Below are 19,800 nucleotides of genomic sequence, written 5' to 3'. Positions count from 1 at the left end.
CTTCAAGCGCTGCCGGCAAGTCCCGCCGGGGGGCGGAGGAGGGGGGCTGCTCGAGGGCCATCCCCGGACAGATGAGAAGGGGCTGGCACATTGGCGAGCAGCGCACAAGAGGAGGGACCAGGGCTGGGCCGGTGCGCACTGCCCCCCGGGCGCTTGGAAAGAGGCGCAACGCACACACCCCCACCCACGCACCGGCCGCCCTCCCTCCTTCGCAGCAGCAGGAGCAGGGCAACTCTCCCAGCACCGCAGCCCGGGATTGGGGGCTGCCAGCCGGAGCGAGTATCCATCCCAGCGCTGCCCTCCTCTGCCGACGGGCTCCTTCCTCGCAGGACCTGTCAGCGCAACCTGCGCGTCGGGTCTCGCTGTCTGCTCTGCCCTCGGATCCTTGCTGACGGGGAGCTCTCCGCTCCGTCCGCTCGCCTGCCCCGCGCCTTGTCGGGCTCCGACATAGCCGGCCTCCTCGCTCCGTCCGCTGCTTGGAAGTTTCACACTCTCTGGATCCCCCGGACCAGTCCCCGGGAAGCACGTCACTTGTCTCTGCCGCCCGGATCGCCTTCGGACACCCAAGGGCATGGGCTGGCTACGCACAGGGACCCCCTGGCTCTGAGGAGCCGCGCTGGGAAGGAGAGCCGAGGGGAGAGCGCCGCGTGGGGAGTGAGGAAAGACGCGCGAGGAAGAGGAGGCAGCAGGAATCGCCGCCGAGCTGCCTCGGAAGCCTGCGAGTTGAAATCAAGGAAAAAAGGGGAGGGGGACAACACTCCCCCCCACACTAAAACCCAGAGCTTCCAACTCCTGTTTCTGCCCGGGGAACCGGTCAAGGTCCAAACCCGCGGAAAACCGCTCAGGATGAATCTCTTCTCTTCCATATTTAGCTATTTGTAAGTAACTGCTAATTATTTGGGCTTTTGCTTCCCGCCCGCCCCCCAAAAACAGCACCCTTGATTTTCCATCTTTATTTCTGCTCCATTTCAAAGGCAAAAATCACCTCACCATCTACTTTGTTTTTTTCCCCTTTCCCCCCTCCTGTTCCATCATTCTAGGCTACTGCACTTGTTTGCTTTCTGCTTGCAGGCACAGGTAAGGAACTGTTTTATTACTTTTTAAATTTTAATATCTCATTTTGTTCAGCTGGAAGCATATAGCCAAACCTTTTCCAAGCTTTTTTTAAAAAATAGTGGTTATAATAAAAGGAGCTTTAAAAAAAGTTTAGATAGCCAATATGATGGGAAGTGTTTGTGCAACCAAACACACAGCAGGGCATGAAATATAAAATGTTTGATATAATTAAACACAGGGGTTAAAGTAAAAATAGAGGCAAACTCTCTCCAAAAATTGAAATTGCTGACATGGGAGAAGCACTGTACAGTGATGTAAAATACAAGACAAGAAATGGATGCTGATTAATTTAAAATGTACTGCAGTGTTTAACTAGACATTATGTATGTGTGTGTAGAGACAGGTAAATAGGTAGATAGATAATAGTATGTTTAAATCCTAAATGCTTTTGCTCAGTTGTTATGATTTTTAAAATATACATATATATCTAAGAGACACAAATTCTAATAATGTTTAACTCTTGATAACTAGTAATCAGAAGTGCAGCTAATATATTAAACAACAGTCTGATGATCCTGTGGAATCTATAACCCTTCTGGTATTGATTGCAAATCCAGAGAGCAAAAGACAAATGCTCACACACAAATTCCCCCACAACAAGGGGAGAGAGAGAGAGAGATAACAGGTGTAAGATTTTGAGTTAAAATTGCAATTATCCCTTGATTCTTTAAGGATCAAAGATCACTCTGAATTTGAAGAAGGAACATAGAGTCATGTTAAAACAGTGTTGTAATATTTTGGGATATTAGATGGAAATCAAAGAGCCGTATGGTTGTCCACATGGTCCCCTCATCAGAGCTAGCGAGAGAACCCAGAGATATTATCAAAAGAACAGTCTATAGGAAATGCGCACACACAAAGGAAAAGAGAGTGAAATTGTCAAGGGAAGACCTCTATAAACTCCAGCTTTGAGGAGGAGGTTACTTTCCCATTTGTATGGAAGAACCTTAGCATTTGACATGGCTGGGGGCGGGGGGGGGGAGAGAGAAGAGGTTACTTCGTGCACTGCCACCCCATGAGGTTGAAAGGAACAAATCTCCTCAACATTTGCTCAGAATACGTCTTTATAAATGTCAGGGGCAAACTAAACCCCTTCAGACTTAAAAGAGGAATTGGAGATGCAGAGGGGGTGGAAGAATTCTCCGAAGGCCAGGCTGTGAGAGAGAAGAGAGAAACAGATTTGAGTAGTGGCAAAATCATTGTGCAACTGCAGTTACACAGCCCCAAACCATTCCATAACGGAATCAACTGCTAACAGGGTTACGATTACTTTGAATGTGTTGGTGGGGGTGGGAAACCCAAAGCTAGCCTCAATGTGTGTGGAAGGGCTCATAAATATTAGCTGGAAAGACAATTCCGAAGTGCCTTGCCTGCTGACACAACTGATCCCTGTTTAACGGGGATAAAATATGGCTGCTTTCCCCCCCTCCTTCTTCTTTTAGCCACTGGTTACTCTGGTCCAGAGCGCACTGGGCCCTTATAACGCCACAAGGCAAACGTCCACTTGAAATAGGCCACTTGAAATAGCAGGAAAGCAAATACCAAAGGAACAGAAACAAGCCCACTAATTAAAAGCCCTGGGATGGTAACCTAGCTAGAAGTTACACATGGGATGGATATGAATGATGGAGCAAGTTAATTTGTGCTTCGGTGGCAGCCTTAGAGAGATTCCTGCACAGCCTTCTTCGGTTTTAATTGGTGCAAGCAGGATTGGGACCATGGCTGCTTGAACTCCATTGTATTTGCAACCTGGTTTAACTTGGCATAAATCTGGAGAAGTCTGAAATCTGAGGAGCCATGCTGGCTGTAAAGCAAGAGAACCAGAGGCATCTGATCCTGCCCAGGTGTTCCAGGATCCTGTATTCCATACTTTTCTCAACAAGAAATGTGTAGGCAGCATTGTAATTTCTCAGTTGTGGCTTGAATCAATATCAGGGTTTCTTATACCGAACCATAATGATCCTGTCTCTGCACTGTACCAGCTCAGTGCGCTCTCAAAACGCACCAGGAACATGCCGAGAGAGCCTTTCTCGGAGGAGTAGAGATTATAATGGTGTGTTGTATATTTTTCAATTTCCTAAAGGTAACTGTTCAGTCCCCACCTAATTTTACACAGCATGTGAGGGAGCAGAGCCTGGTGACCGACCAACTAAGCCGGCGACTCGTCCGGACCTATCAGCTGTACAGTCGGACCAGTGGGAAGCACGTGCAAATCCTGGACAACAAGAAAATCAATGCCATGGCGGAGGATGGAGACGCTCACGGTAAGGCTATATATGCAGGCAGCAGGGCTGGGGGAGGGCCGATGCTCACAGCACAGTAATTGATGATTTCCGTCTTCTTTGTTAGCCAGAAATCATTACAATTGTTCAGAAGGCAGGGGTCTTGTGCTGGATGAATGTGGCAATCAATATTTGTAATAATAGTACATTGCTTTGCCTATGAGGATCGGGACGATAAATCTGCTTATAAGGAGGGGTGTGGGTTTTATATTTTACACCATGATCTTTGACCACTCAGGTGTTGGGGTGAGTTGCATTTGAACACACACACACACACACAAATTGTGGGGCGGAGGGTAGGGAAGAAAGGAGGAATGCCCAAACTGTTTGGAATAGAAATAGTTGGTGCATCCCTGCAACATAGCTCTAGCATCTCTCAATGATACCAAAACAAGGATGGAAGATGTGATGCAAACCATCAGAGTTTCCCAGAGTCTTAGGCAGAGCTTGTTACCAACTGTGTTCAGTCTCTGAATACAGCCAGATCCATGGGATGCATGACAAGACCTGGCAGCAGATCTTGCTCTCTTAAGATAAAGGGGCAGGACAGGGAAATCCTGGGCAGTGGGAAAGTTTAAATACTTTGATTGTAAGTGTTAACTACCTTTTCAAATGCTGAAACCCTATGCTAGCAGGGTGCTAGCAAAACAGACAGGGCGCTAGCAAAACGGTGGCTTCAATAAACTGTAGGCCTTTGACCTTCTCTCTGTAACTTTGTTTGTATACATGAAACACTGTACAAGGTTAGCTGAGATGCTACAAGCTGAGTGTTGCTTTCTTTTCTGGGTATTGGCAAAAATGCGCATCTTCACATTGCACATACATATTTGTACATGATATGCATCATGCTAGTCTTCCACATTAGTTGCAATTTCCCCTTCTCACTTAGAACTAATATGCTGGTAATATGCATCCCCTCATATAGCTTTGGGATGGATGAAGATTTTATGATGAACTTTAACAGCTGAGGCTAAGTAGATTCCACAAATACATATATACAGATATTTTAACATTTCAAGCAATATATCCCAGCCATAAAGCAACCATGATTTGAAGGAGGTTAGTTTGTTGCAAAACAAAACAAAGATTTCCACCCTTAAATGTCTTATATAAAAAGAGAGATTACTTTAGATTTAAATAACAATGTTAAGAAAGGCTAGAATGAAACCCGGAAAGCATCTTGAAAAAGAAAAGACCTCTATTAAAACATAATACAAAGGTTAAGCATTTGAAGAGCTAAGAAGCAAACCGAGCAATGATCTAAAACAGAGAGAGAACACAAGCAGTTTTTCAGATGTAAAGTTTTAAAAGAGTCGCAAGTCTGTAAATGTTAAAATAGAGGTTCAGGATTGTTCTATATGAATCTCTGGAGAGACCCCCATGTCTGGAAGAGCTATTAAAACTCTTCTTACTTTCACCTTTTTTAACATTTCCTGAATACTTTCTCCTCTTCGCAGTCCAGTTAGGGGATCAAGTGTGCCTCGCTGCATTTTTTCTGCATCTACGTAGCTACTTTCCCTTCAAAGTTTGAGTATGAAACATAATTTTTCTGGGATAAATCTGTCACTGAAGTTACAGAATAGAGCTGAAAATGTTAAGCTTCCCTCCCTCCCACCCCCACCCCAAACAAAATCACACCATTAACATATTAAAACCTCAACTCTTTATTTTATTTTTAAAATAGTATTGAAAATTTTTTTTGGCTGAAGATTTTTTAAAAATGTGATTCATTTCTTCCAGTGACCATTTTTTCTGCTGTGACATTTTTACGGCTGACTTAATGTCAGGTCCATTTTTCTCGGTTATCTGTCTTGATTGTCAACATCTGACTCAGTTTTCTAATTAGGAGCAAAGCCCCATGGATCATAAACTTTGGTCCACTGTTTAGCAATCTATAATCTGGATTAAAATGGTCTTTATTTGTATGAGAGGGAAATTGTTCTGAAAGTGAATGATAACGGCTGTGTTGGTTTCTGGCTGTGCTGAGGGATGCCTTTTGGAGACTGGGGACAGACCGCCCTACATATTTTGTTGCTGCCATGGGATTGGGATACATCTTCCACTCCTATGGCTTTTTGTAGGCAGGTTGTTCTTAACTCTGTGCATTTCCTGCCCCACTGTGAACCCACATCTCTGCTTCAGAGCAGAGTTCCAAATCAGTGGGGCCTGCCAAGCGAGCAGCAATTCAGCGCTGGAGGCCAGTCACCACAGAGGCTCGTGTGGCAAGGCAAAGCCCAGCAAACAGGCAATAAATCAGAAAGAGCCTTTGAAAAAGTGGACAAGACACACACATACACACACACACACACAAAGCATGTGTTGTTCTGTCTCCGTTCAGGGCTGCTTTTCTGTGTCTTTCCATCAGTTAGCAGAAGAGAGCATGGAAATTGATGCTCTTTAAACCTTTTACTGCTCTCTTGATTGACCTCCCTCGCTCGTGCCCCCCAAAGACAGATAAATAAGGGGACCTTGTCTGTGTGGCTCAATGAAGAGGAGTCGGGGGTCCAACTGCTGTTTGGCAGGCGGGGGGGAGGACTTACAGATGTTAATCTTTTATAGGCAGGAGAAGTGCTAAAATTAAAGGGGTTGTAATGGGTTGGAAGAACTGATGTGATGTTGTAATTCATATATAGCCCAATGTGCAGTCAAGGAAGAAGAGTAGCTAGCCTACCAAGGTTTGGAACACCAAGAGCTGAAAGGGTTATGTTAAGGCTTCTGGCCTAGTCTCAAAGGTTACTCTAGCTAACTGTTGCCATTACTGCTGGTGAGTCCATGGCTATTGACATGGTTGTTTCTAATCCTTCTTTGTTCACATGTGTTATGCCATCCTCAACTGTTGTTAATATCAGGTGTGTCGGCCCCTGTTGAGGAAATATACTTCTTTGGCCTCAGAGGAGGGGATACATTTTGTGGAGGCCAAGCCTTGTGCAGACAGAACATCCTCGTTGCAAGAGATGGAACCTTTGCCCAAGTGTAGAAAAGAGTAACCAAAATGATCAAGGGGCTGAAGCAACTCCCTGATGAGGAAAGGCTGCTATATTTGTATTTTCTTCCCCACATACAAAAAGGCAAGTAAGTGGGGGGGGTATAATAAAGTTCCATAAAATTATGCATGGTGTGAAGAAAGTGGGTCTCCTTCACTCATAATATTAGAACCTGTTGTCTGAACAGTCGGGTATTCAGGACAGACAAAAAGAATAACTTCTTCACATAGTACATAGTTAAATTCTAGAATTTGCTGCCGCAAGATGTGGCAATGGCCACTAGCTTAGATGGTTTTTAAGGGGGGACTAGGCAAATCCAACTATTAATGGCCACTAGTCATTATGGATATATACAACTTCCAGTATTAGAGGCAGTATGCCTCTGAAAACCAGTCATCGGGGAACAGTAGCGTGAGAGTGCCATTGCCCTTGTGCCACTCTTGTGCGCTTCCCATAGGCATGTGGCTGGCCACTGTGGAATGCAGGGTTCTGGACCAGGTGCAATTGTGGTTTGATCAAACAAGGCTCTTCCTATATTCTTATGAGAATGAGAGCAGAAGAATGATCTGGTGCTGAATATGTAATGGGCTGTGTTTCTGATGGGAAAAGATGTGGATCCCTGGGATTTCCATGATCCATCTCTCCCTTTACCCAAGTCAAATCTTCAGGGCCCTTACTTTAGGATTATGTCTAGCCAAATCTTGTTTTCCTTTTGCCCACCTACACTGTAATATTTGCTGAATGCCTCATACCCCAATTATCAGCAGGAGAGGAAGAGACTCTTTCTCTCTATAATCTATCTCAGGTTTGCTCTAGACCCTCTACCTTGCAGAATGACAATGACAGGTTGGTGGCAGAAATAACAATGTTTGTGGTGGAGTGTGCTGTAGATTCCTGTGAAATAGCACACCCAGAAAATGTCTTTACCTGCCCCTAGTAATATTCACAATGTAGCTTCCATTAGCTCAAGGATACTAGGTTTGAGGCCATTGATTTATCCTCATCTTGGTGACTGCTGCATCTTGGATTTTATTACTCCTGTTTAAAATTTATTTAGCTCTAACAAAGTGTCAGATGTTGGCAGAGCTTGGAAAAGTTACTTTTTTGAACTACAACTCCCATCAGCCAAAACCAGTGGCCATGCTGGCAGGGGCTGATAGGAGTTGTAGTTTAAAAAAGTAACTTTTCCAAGCTCTGGATGTTGGGCAGACCACAGAGCAAGCCTTGTAAGCTGCCTTTGGATTGAAAGCCATGGCAGAAATCAAATAAATAAACAAGTGACACAGTTCCCGTCCTGCAAGCTAAGTAAGATGGGTAGGACAAAAGGGAGAAGGTGGGGTTTGAAAAGGGTTTCAAGATGTCCTCAGAAATTACTAAAAAGAAATCACTGTGGAATGTAGTGGCCTTTTAAGCACTGGCTTCATAGGCAAAGCAATGAAGGATTTCCTATGGTCTCATTCAGATTGGAAATATCTCACTCCTTTGCCCTGCCTGAGGAAACCAGATCACACGGGCAAAAGGAGAGGTTTGTGCACAGCCACAGTCAAGGGCCAAAAGCCTTGTAGAGGCCAAAAGGCAGGGCATAAGTAAAATAAAAAGGTTTACTCCTGCAAGCAAACTGCAGCTACTTCTGAAGTGTCTCTCTGCCAATGAAGAAGGCCCGTTGCTGTGTTAAGCAGATAAAAGAAGCCTCTTCTAGGGCTTTTTCAGACACGTGTGCAGTAGCTGTGATTGTTGCACATGATTTAATCATCTTACTCCAAGGAACTCCCATTTCAGCCACATCACATTTTCATAGCATTCAAATTGTCACAATATATTGTTACTGGGAAAACACAACTTCTCCTTAGCAGGGCCATTGTGATTTGGAGTGCTGCTGTCTGGAATGTAGTTGTGCCATGACTGGCTATTGAGTAGTCCTTCCCCCCCACCCCAGCATTACTCAAAAGTTAGGTGGCCTCAAGCATGTGGTGACCCAAACCCTAGTGCTTAGTTTGCCACAAGAAGGCTTGCATGAGAGCTAAACTTGCTGTGAAGTGGGAAGATGTCCTCCATCAGTTTGATTGCCCACCGCGTCACCTGACAGCAAAGTCTACCTGTTCTAGGCCAATTTCACAATCTGAATAGTTTCCTTATTGTTTCTCTTGAGTTCAGATGAGAAAGCTTTATTGGCTAAAATGAATTTTCTCTTTAAAAATTAGTCGCTTCTTTTTTTGTATCCCACATTACCAGTATTCACATACGATACTTCCCTGATGAAAAATGTTGGTGATAGGGAAGATCCGTGTGTTATCTTTCCAAACACTTTCCTAAACCCACATTTGCTAAGGCAACACTAATACAAAAGGCATTGGGGAAAAACTGGTGGGCAGAAGGAAGGAGTTTAAACCTTCCTGCACCCACCACTCCTTCTTATAATTGCCCCCTCTCCAAATCTGGTTGGGGAAAAGGTGGGTTAAAATGAATGCACCTTCCCTGCATTAGCATTATGAGACAAATGCAAGGATTCAAACCCTGCGTTCTTCTCCTAATGCGTAGTTCTACCCTTAGTGTCACAGGTGAAAATATTGCTTGGTTTGAATTAATTAGCTGAGCTTACTGCTTGAAGTGAAACTGTCATTGAAGTTCTCCAAACTTTGCCCTGAGCTTAGTTAAACCCCCCTCCCTTTTTGGTAATCTGAATGCTCCCCTTCTTTTACAATTGAGTGCTATCATCCAGCCTTTAAAGATGTATGTGTCTCTTATGGAAATCAGTATGGCTTCTCCCTGCTGCAAGGCTATTCCTCCCCTTCCCCTAATACCACACTTCAGGGACTGCAAGGGACTTGCAGAACTACCCTACAAAAGGGTAAAGTGCCTTGAAACTTATAATCTGATTGGTTGAGCACAAGAAGCAGAGCTGGAGAGGTTGTGTTTAAGTTTTGCTAAGTGATTAGAGCAAACTCATTTGAGCATTGCATTTTGGGGTGGGGAATCATCCAGGAACCAAGGTGATGCACAAGAGCTGATGTTTTCCTCAGCAAATTTCAAGTTCTCTTTGGATCCTTCCTTTGATTGCTTAGAGATATATTTGTATTGATGGATATGGTGAAGCATGCAATAGCTAGAGGCATGGATACTATAGATCACACATGGTTTGAGAAGCAGAAGATTGGTGTGAAAAGCTCCACATCGCCTTTTCCTCAGGACTTCCAGCTGAGCACTTGGTGGGTCTCAAACTTTGGAAACTGGGAAATAGGCACTGCCTCAGTGTTTACTTGAAGGATTGCCTTATCCCATACGTGCCCATTGGAATACGTTAATTTGTGGAACTGTCACTTTTACTAGTGCCACATAATGTTCATTCCACACTTGCAAGGAATCAGTCTTTCAGTGTTTCATATTTCCTTCAGGAAGCCTACCCAGGCATGTACTTTTAACATGTAACTTTATTGTGTATAATTGTTTTTAAATCGCATATTTTTAGATTTTGTTGTGAACTTGTTGTGAAGGCTAAACTGTTTTGCTATGCTCTAGGATAGGGGTGGCCTGGGAAACCTATGGCCCTCCAGTCATTGCTGGACTAGAGCTCTCATCATCCCTGACCACTGACCATGCTGGCTGAGGCTGATGGGAGTTAAGAACATAAGAAGAACTTGCTGAATCAGACCAATAACCCATCTAGTCCAGCATCCTGTTCTCACATTGACCAACCAGTTGCTTATGGGAAGTGTTGGAGTGTCTAACAACATTTTAGAGAGTCACAAGTGTCCCCCACCCCTACTCTTCAACAACTTGCTGCTCCCTCCGATTGCCCAAATACATGCCCAACCTTTCCAACCTATCCTCACTCTCAAGGTCTTAGAACGGGTGGTCGCCAGCCAGCTCCAGGTGCTCTTGGATGAAACCGATTATCTAGATCCGTTTCAATCCGGTTTTAGGCCCGGTTTTGGCACTGAAACAGCCTTGGTTGCCCTGTACGATGACCTATGTCGGGAGAGGGACAGAGGGAGTGTTACTCTGTTGATTCTCCTTGATCTCTCAGCTGCTTTTGATACCATCGACCATGGTATCCTTCTGGGGAGACTCACGGAGTTGGGAGTTGGAGGTACTGCTTGGCAGTGGCTCCGCTCCTACTTGGTGGACCGTCTCTAGAGGGTAGGGCTTGGGGAGCATTGTTCGACACCCTGGACTCTCCATTGTGGAGTCCCACAGGGATCGGTCCTGTCCTCTATGCTTTTTAACATCTACATGAAGCCGCTGGGTGCGGTCATCAGGAGCTTTGGAGTGCGTTGTCACCAGTATGCTGATGACACGCAACTCTATTTCTCCTTTTCATCTTCTTCAGGTGAGGCTGTTAATGTGCTGAACCATTGCCTGGCCGCGATAATGGACTGGATGAGAGCTAATAAATTGAGGCTCAATCCTGACAAGACTGAGACCCTGTTGGTGAGCGCCTTCTCTGACCAGATGGTGGATGTTCAACCTGTTCTAGATGGGGTTACACTCCCCCTGAAAGAACAGGTTCGTAGCTTGGGGGTTCTTTTCGATCCATTCCTGTCTCTCGAGGCGCAGGTGGCCTCGGTGGCACGGAATGCGTTCTACCACCTTCAGTTGGTAGCCCAGCTACGTCCCTATCTGGAAAGCGACGACCTCGCTTCAGTTGTGCATGCTCTGGTAACCTCTAGATTGGATTACTGCAATGCGCTCTACGTGGGGCTGCCTTTGAAGACAGTTCGGAAACTACAGCTAGTGCAAAACGCAGCAGCTAGACTGTTGACGAGGACTAGGCGGTCTGCACATATAACACCTGTTCTGGCTCGTTTGCACTGGCTACCTATCTGTTTCCAGGCCAAATTCAAAGTGCTAGTTTTGACTTATAAAGCCTTACACGGCGCGGGACCACAATACCTAGCGGAACGCCTCTCCCGATATGAACCTACCCGTTCACTATGTTCAACATCTAAGGCCCTCCTCCGAGTTCCGACTCACAGAGAAGCTCGGAGGGTCGTAACAAGATCTAGGGCCTTTTCGGTGGTTGCCCTCAAATTATGGAACAGTCTTACCGATGAGGTGCGCCTGGCGCCTACACTTTTATCTTTTCGGCGCCAGGTTAAAACCTTTTTATTCTCCCAGGCATTTTAATTCTATCTTTTAGCTTTTAATGTATATCAGGTCGTTTAATTGTTCAATATGTATGCTTTTACTGTTTTTGTGATTCTATTGTATTTTATCCTATGTTGTGCACCGCCTTGAGAGCCTTCGGGCTGTGGGCGGTATAGAAATCGAATAAAATAAATAATAAATAAATAATAAATTTTACCCTCAGGTTATCAACTTGTGTTTGAGGTTCCTAACGTTCCACTTGTTCATCCCATGCTCTGTTGATTACATCATCTGCTGCAGCTAGTCTGTCTGGCACAACTTCTACCCATGTTAAAGCTTCTGGCCCAGTCTGCAGACCCCATCTTGCAGATGTCTTCATCTCAAGCTATACATGACGGTGGCAGATCTATTTAAATCTGGGCCTGCCTTAGTAGCATAGAAAGTGGAGAGCAAGGGCCATTTCTAAGAGCAAAAGGGGCATGTGATGTGAATGAAGGAATTTGAAACACCCCTCCCCATGCCTTTTCTCTTTGAAGGCTGTTGCTCGAACTCCTTCTGAGCAACAAGGTGGACTTGGGCCAACATTGCTAGAGGAATAACGTCTCATAACTGGTGCTTAATCAGCAAAGGAAATTGAGTACTGATGATGTCTTGTTTATCATTAGAAAAATGGCTAATGTTCTGGCCTCCCTATTTTATTTTATTATTAAATTTATATCTTGCCCTTCCTCCCAGAAGGAGCCCAGGTCATAAAGGGCAAACCCAGATTTTCAGTTCTTCTTTGGAGTCTCGGGCACCTTCAGTCCTAAACCAACCAACCAAAATTTTTGCTCAATTTCCTTAGTCTCTTTCATGCACAATGACAGAGAGAGGATGAAATGGGAGAGATGGCCCTATGGGGCTGGCTGGCTCTTTGGGGTTCATGCAAGAAGGGGACAAGCCATTGATCTGTGATTTGCATAGCTGCTTAGAAAGTTAATCAATGCCTCCATTAAAAAAACTGAAACTAAATCAATACACCCTCTCAACTCTCACAAAGGTGAAATGCATTAAGGGGCTGCCCTTACCCTTCCTGGCTTCCTTTACCAGCTGCTAAGTCAACATCAGTGGAGAGGGAGGGAGAAAGAAAGGTCTTAAACTGATCATATGGATCTTCCTGGCCTACATGGAAAAAATATATAATAAGAGCAAGAGAACCAAATATAACAATACCAAATTGGAAATGAATTATCCTGCTGCTACCCAAATCATAGTGCATCCTTTTAAAGTAGGACAATTTAAGGCAGTTAACTGACCAGGGCTTTATATTGACCTTGTGTTCTGTAGCCTCTCTCTCTTGTGTGCTACAGTCACATACCTCATTCTTTTCTATAATGAGGGGGCTGGGGTGTTTTGGTCTAAATAGCAACTGGGAATCCCTTTTTTAGTTTCAGAAACTGAAGTAATAAGAGAGAGCATCCAGCACTGGGAGACTTGCAGCTGTTACCATTTGTGGCCATCTCTTGAAAATAGGTCTGACTCTTGCTATTGCTTGCTTGGATTTAGGATGGTTGTTTCCTGAATTGATTTGATAACACTTGAATGAAAGCACTATTGTTTTTGTTGTTGCTGCTGTTGCTACTATGGGTAACAAGTCAGGGAGCCAGTACATGTAGCAACTGCATACACCAGGGATGGCTCATCCAGTTTTTTCTGGCTTCCCAAGACCCCACTGATTTTGATGGCAGTGGCAGCAAAAAGAAAGCAAATTTGAAGTAGACACTGTACTGGGGTGGGTGGAGCCCAGTGCCCTGATGAGGATGCAACTTGCCCCCTACACGGTCACTGGCTCAATCATTTGATGAGTGGAGAGGGAGTGATAGCCCTTCTCCTCAGTTGACCTGCATGGAGGGGGCTATGTGCCTCTTTTTGTGCCTGCCTATGTGTGTCCTCTGTAATGCCTGTCAATGTGTGTGAGAGAGTGTGGGTTAGTAGAGACACCCATTTTTGGCCACTCCTGACCCTGGCATGCATCTCTCAGAGGATTGGCCAAGGGTGAATGCAGTACTTGGGCAAAAAAAAGATACATAGTGAAAAAATAGTCTCACTGTTATTTGTGCCATTCTTTTACATGTCAGGAAAAAAAAGGAATGTGGGAAGTGGTCTTTAGTTACCTCTAATGCCTGCTTTCTGCCTGCCTGTGCTTCCACTGTAGTGTCTGAAACTATACACTTTTATCTCAGTTCAGTATTTGCTATATTACAAATTGGGATGATTACTTTCTTGCACCCCACCCCAAAGTAAGATAAAAAACCCCTAGATTTATACATTTAACTTAGTGTATTCCCCACTCCATTTTAGGATTTCACATGATTTGGCTTTTAAAACACACATACACAAACAGGGTAAGGAAAGGGAGTGGGGTTGGGGTTGACCAGATAGTACAGTAAAGGGATGGTCAGGGAACAAAAGCTTCTTCTTGTTTGTAGCCATCTAAGGTCTCCATCAACACACCCTGCATGCTCTTGATTTACAAACTTTGCTCCTCATCAGAAGGGTCATAAGGCTTACACACCTAAACCATCTGAGTTCCTATAGTTGATTCACCCAGATCGTTCCTTTAGGAGAAGGGCCATAGCTCAGTGCTAGAGCATCTGCTTTGCATGCAGAAGGTCCCATGTTCAATTCCCAGCATTTCAATGTAGAGCTGGGAGAGACCCCTGTCTGAAAGACTGGAGAGTTGCTGCCAATCAGTGCAGACAATACCGAGCTAGATGGGCCAATAGTCTGACTTAGTATAAGGCAGCTTCCTCTGTACTACTGTAGCAAACACTATAGGTACGCAGCATCCCTCCCCTTTGTTGTGTGGGTTTTGCTCCCTGGGAAAAATGCTAACTCTAGAAGACAAATTATTCTCTTGGAATGCTCTCTGGTGCCCATCTTGTAACATTCATGTGACTTATTTTCTTGTAAACTTGTTCCCACCAGCCAAGCTCATTGTGGAGACTGACACGTTTGGGAGCCGAGTAAGAATCAAGGGGGCTGAGACAGGCTTCTATATCTGCATGAACAAGAAAGGAAAGCTGATTGGCAAGGTAAGGAGGCAAACAAGTGAGGCTTCTGGGGTATGTTGGTGGAGTGTCTTGCAGTGAGTCAGGGGAGGAGCAGGACAATATTGAGAGAGCAAATGATAGGAAGGGAAAAACAGAAGGTCATGCAACTGAAGATGTAAGTTAGTTTGTTCACATACATTGCCTTTCATGCAGTGCGTTTGCCATTATCATGTGGAAACCACTGCAGCTAGACACAGTCAGAGGCACACATGCAGTGAAATTCAAACAAACCTCTATAGAATGGTACTAAACAGTCACACATTGCATTTTGGCTTCTGGCATCACACAGCAGAATATGGCGGGTTTTTGATTGGAATTCTGACATAGTTTCACATTTTCAATTGTTGGCCTATTTTTTGGTAGGACTAGCTGTTTGATTGAAAGGACTTTTTTTTTTGGTCCTCATGGTTAAGCAAGAAAACTGAAGCTGCAAACAGATTTTGCTTTAATGGTTCAGAAACCTGAAGGCATCTCCATGTGCTGCTGTTATGATTAAGGTTTTTTTACAATGAGAGTGGGAAATCTGTGGTCCTCCAGTTGTTGCAGGGCTACAACTCACTTCCTTCATGGACATTAGCCATGCTGCCTGGGGCTGATGAAGGGAGGGTCCTAGAACAACTGGAGGGCTGTAGATTCTCCAATACACCTCTCTGTTTCCATGGTCTTTTTCCTTTACCCCAACATAAGTAATGGTTCAACTAGTATCTAGTGTCCTATAACTTCCTGCTTCCTTGAGAAAAATGACACACTTACTTAGGAGTAAGACCCATTGAGTCCAATGGGATTGGTTCCTGAGTAAGCATGCATAGTACTGTGCTTTCTGCATAGAAGTTTCTAATTGAAATATATAATACATATGTGCATAATTTTTATCATCCTAAATGACAAAAACATTCCACAACTGAAAATCTGCTATATCAACTCTTTTCCATCATTACTATGTTAGGCAAAAATTTGGAGACCCTCTTTCACATGGCTGTAAGTAGTACAGAGACAGTTTAAAAGTCACACACACACTAACCTCTTGCTGTGGGGGAATCAGATGGCTTTCTTCTTAGGTTATGTCTCCACTGGAGGGGAAGTCTCATTTTCCCAATAGCAACTCTGTATTGCTGAGAATTTCAGTGCTGCTGTCATCAGCTACTGCCCCCATTCCTCTTGAGATTACAGTGCACAGTGTTGCTATACGACTATCATAGGCACCTATTAGATAGTACCTGTGACATTCACAGCATCATAGATTCATAGGGTTGGGGGAGGGGGGCTTGTAGGCCATCTAACTTTTCTTGGTGCAGATCTGTATTATGTTGGTGAAGAATTCTTATTTTACTCATAGTCACATAGGCACATCTAAAATATACATGGTGTAGCACATGGCTTCCCCCAAGTTCCCAAGAATCCTGGGAACTGTTGTTTATCCATAACAGAGCTATATTTCCCAGCACCCTTAACACTATAGTTCCCAGGATTCTTTGGGGGTGGGGAAGCAATGTGCTTTAAATGTATGGTGTGGATGTGATGCACAGCCCCATGGAAAATCCTTCCCATCTGGCTATAGCATTGAGTTTGTGGCTTCTCCTGTCATTTATTCCTAAGGTTGCCTCTTTCCCATAGCTGCTATTTAACCTGGGAAGAAAACTGTCATTTGTGCTTTTCTTCCTGGACAAGTAGAAGCGGGAGAGGAGGGGAGATTCAGATCAAGACCACGGTGGGGACAAAGGGTTAAATCCTCTCTTCCCTTGCAGTGCCATGGTTCAGAAATGGATCGTTCCCCTCCCCCGACTGCTTTAAAGGAAACCAAGTTTGAATGAACAGAATTCAATGAACAATGTATATTCTTCTGGTTAGGGCACTGGTGGTTGGGTGTTTGTTTTTTTGCAACCTGCTTTGTCAAAAGTTGAAGTGTCAATGCAGAAGGGAGAGCAGTGTACCTTCATGGTGCTATGAGACCTCTAATCTGTAGGGATAGATAAGGAAATGTGGAGGTCACAGAAGCACAGACATTTCATGAAAGACGTTTCTAATGGTATTCTAGTGCCTCATTTTCAATGTTAGGAAAGCAAGGGTATAGGACACCATTAGAAACGTCTTTTATGAAGTGTCTGTGCTTCTGTGACCTCCACATTTCTTTATCCATCCCTGCACAGATTTTTTAATTTTCTGTCCCATGGAGTAAGCCAAGCCACAAAATATGAGGAGAGCTGTAGCTCCATGGCAGAGGGCACTCTTTACATGCAGATAGCCCATCCTAGGCTCATCTCCAGGTAGGGCAGGGAAAGGACCCTGCCTAAAACCCTGGAGAGCGGCGGCCTGTCATTGTACAGCCAATGCTGAGCTAGATGGGCCAGTGGTGTAGCACTGTTGAAGGTAGCAGCCTCCTGTGTTCCTCTGTAAGCATGAACTTGCTTTGCCAGCAGTGATCTTGCAGTTTCCCCTCTCTGTAGAATTACTAGCTCAGCCATGGATAATTAGCTATATGACCTTCCATCAACTTAGCTGTCCTTCTAAACCTAGATGTCCTCTTATTTCTTTTACTTTTGTCTTGGGTGCTGCTTCTGTGATCTGTTCTGAATTAGAACCAGTCAGGGGACAGGGGGCTGGGTTGCCGGCATTCAGACATTTTTTTTGGAATGCTTGTTGCCCTTGCCTCATTTCATAGGTATTGGTTGGAATGGTATTGCTGATAGGGCTTGTACTTGAGGTGTCTTCCTAGGAGCCTAAATATTTCCATTAACCAGCAGCATCTATCAGTCACTGCTTGATTGTGCTGGAGTACATGCTGTCTCCTGAATAGGTCTGCACATAGCTGCAGAGTTCTTTGCAATACCCAGGGATGGGGGTGGGACATTTCCAAGAAACCTTAACAGTCTTCCCTGCACAAAATCATACACTTACCAACTGTCTCACACTCTCTGTGCTAGCAGAAGGATGTATGGAAGAGTAGCAATTCACAATCCAGGTGATGCCTCATGGGTCCCCTCTGAGTTTGCCAGTTGGTGCAAAGTGTCAGGTTGGGGATGGATGTGAGCTACCAAACCATCCCATTTGAATCTCTAATGAGTTGGGTTGCATTCAAACAGAGCAATCATTAGCAACATCCCAGGTCTGTCAGGTTTTCTAATAAGTGCTAAGGATACTTTGCACCTTCTGGAGGTGGTATTTTCCCATTATAGATCTACACATAACAGTAGTGAAAGATTCACTTTAGCCAGAGATGTCTTCTTCAGCCAATAAATAGCTAGAGAAAAGTGACAGATGCAAACTTTGCAGTATGTGTGTGCAAGGTGGGATAAGGTAATTTCAGATGTCCTTATTGGATATCCATAGATTTCTGGAAAGGTATGTTTATTGATCTGAATGCTTAAATAGCCAAATGACACTAATTTATTTGTACTAATGGAATATGAATTATAAAACTATGGATACTCCATTTCATGATTCATATTCCTTGTGTTCCCACAAACTTTGAATTTGATGCATTGACTGTTGTAGATTGTACAAAGTGGGAAATAGACTTAAGTGTGCCTTTGCTGCATCATTGGGGAATGTCGGCTGGACTAATCATTTTTGCCATAATAGCATCCAGGACAAACAGTGGCCACCAAACCATGGTCAGGCACTATCACTATTTATGGAGCTTTCCCCCCCCCCATTCTTATACAAGAATATTTTACTTGTCATTACTTTCCAAAACACCATTGTGGGCAGCTATTGTGTCATTACTTTCTGAAACACTTTCATGTTTTCATCCAGACTTTTCTGTCCATTTTTATGTCCTGAAGGCTCCCTGGAAAAGTGTGAGAAAATTCACTCTGGTTGTATGAACAAGATATTGACTAAAATATAAGAAGCTACTAATCTATGCCAAGTTTGATCTTACATAAATTGCTAGTTATGTGCCACTACACTTTGACCTGGCTCCAGAGAGGCTATAGGAATATACACCCCTACCTACAAAGTATTTTTCTTTAGCTAGGGATATCAGAAATTTGCTACAGCCAAATTGCTTGGTAAACCAGATTAGTATTTTTATGCCCTGTTGCAAATACAACCATATGATACCTAAAAATGTATGCTTAGACACTTTGGCTGGCTTTGGAGTTGATGTCTGGACAACCTGGCTCTGAGGCATAGGGAAAAAATGAAGAAGGGAGCCTTCATTAAAAAAAACACACATTAATTTGTCTCCTGTTGTTCCCATCTGCAGAGCAACGGCAAAGGGAAAGACTGTGTCTTCACTGAGATTGTGCTGGAGAACAACTACACAGCATTGCAGAATGCAAAGTACGAAGGATGGTACATGGCTTTCACTCGAAAGGGACGCCCCCGCAAGGGCTCCAAGACTCGGCAACATCAGCGTGAGGTGCACTTCATGAAGAGGCTACCCAAGGGCCACCAAACCACAGAGCCTCACAGACGCTTCGAATTTCTCAATTACCCTTTCAACCGGAGGAGTAAAAGGACTCGGAACTCCAGTCCAAAACCAACCCCCTGACCCATCCCCCCTAGCACCACTCAGGTCCACCCCTCATTTCCCTTTTGCTGGAGGACTTCTGTAGAGACTTAATTGATGGACAATGCTTAGAGACTTAACTGATGATGATAACTAAAAAGAGGGAGGAAGAACAGGGGGGGAAAAACTTGATCTAGTTGTTTATAATTGTTTGTTTTGTGTTTTTTAAAAAACATAAAGAGGCTCTATTTTTCTATTCCAACTTTATTGCTTTTTAAAGAAAAAGCAATCTAATGTTCAAAGACTTGTGAAGCATTGCTCTTCACTCAGAAACATTTTGAGTCCATTGGGAGGGGAGCGTTATGTTTTTAATAGACTTTTTTAATGTGGGGTGGGGGTGGGTAGGAGGTAGTTGATCTAGGGGTGAGCATAGAATCTGCCCTCTTCAATCAAATAAATAAAGTTTTGGGACCAAATTTCTACCTCAAATAAAACATATGTAATAGAACACAATCCTTCAAGAGCTTTTGTGCAAGTTCTCTTTATTTCAGTGGGTCAGTGCAGATGTTCCTGGTACCTTCAGAATGCAATCTTGCTCAGAGTCAAATTAGTGCAAGTCCCTTTAAAAGTGTGGGATCTCAAGTCACTGTTTCCATTTTTGAATGAGAGAGAGGGAGAAACTGAAGGAAGAATGAATGAATATGAATGCCATCACTGAGATGGTGCTGAAGTGAGAGTTGCTAGTTTTGCTTTGTATATTCTTGCCAAGCTTATCAAGTCTCCATGTC

The 19,800-nt window shown here is 44.0% G+C and overlaps 1 protein-coding gene across 1 annotated transcript; it reads left to right on the top strand.

The window, feature by feature from the left end:
* The first annotated feature begins 846 nt into the window (after nucleotides 1-846).
* Nucleotides 847-19,250, top strand: FGF8 (fibroblast growth factor 8). The gene is made up of 5 exons (XM_061634399.1): nucleotides 847-878; nucleotides 1,041-1,077; nucleotides 3,200-3,380; nucleotides 14,435-14,541; nucleotides 18,767-19,250. Exons 1-5 carry the CDS (start codon nucleotides 847-849, stop codon nucleotides 19,052-19,054), a joined length of 645 nt encoding a protein of 214 aa, XP_061490383.1. The 3' UTR covers nucleotides 19,055-19,250.
* Nucleotides 19,251-19,800: the final 550 nt, after the last annotated feature.

Source organism: Rhineura floridana, chromosome 7 (assembly GCF_030035675.1).
Source record: "Rhineura floridana isolate rRhiFlo1 chromosome 7, rRhiFlo1.hap2, whole genome shotgun sequence".
NCBI lineage: Eukaryota > Metazoa > Chordata > Lepidosauria > Squamata > Rhineuridae > Rhineura > Rhineura floridana.
Note: the sequence above shows the minus strand (reverse complement) of the source record. Positions and strands in the feature narration are given on the sequence as shown.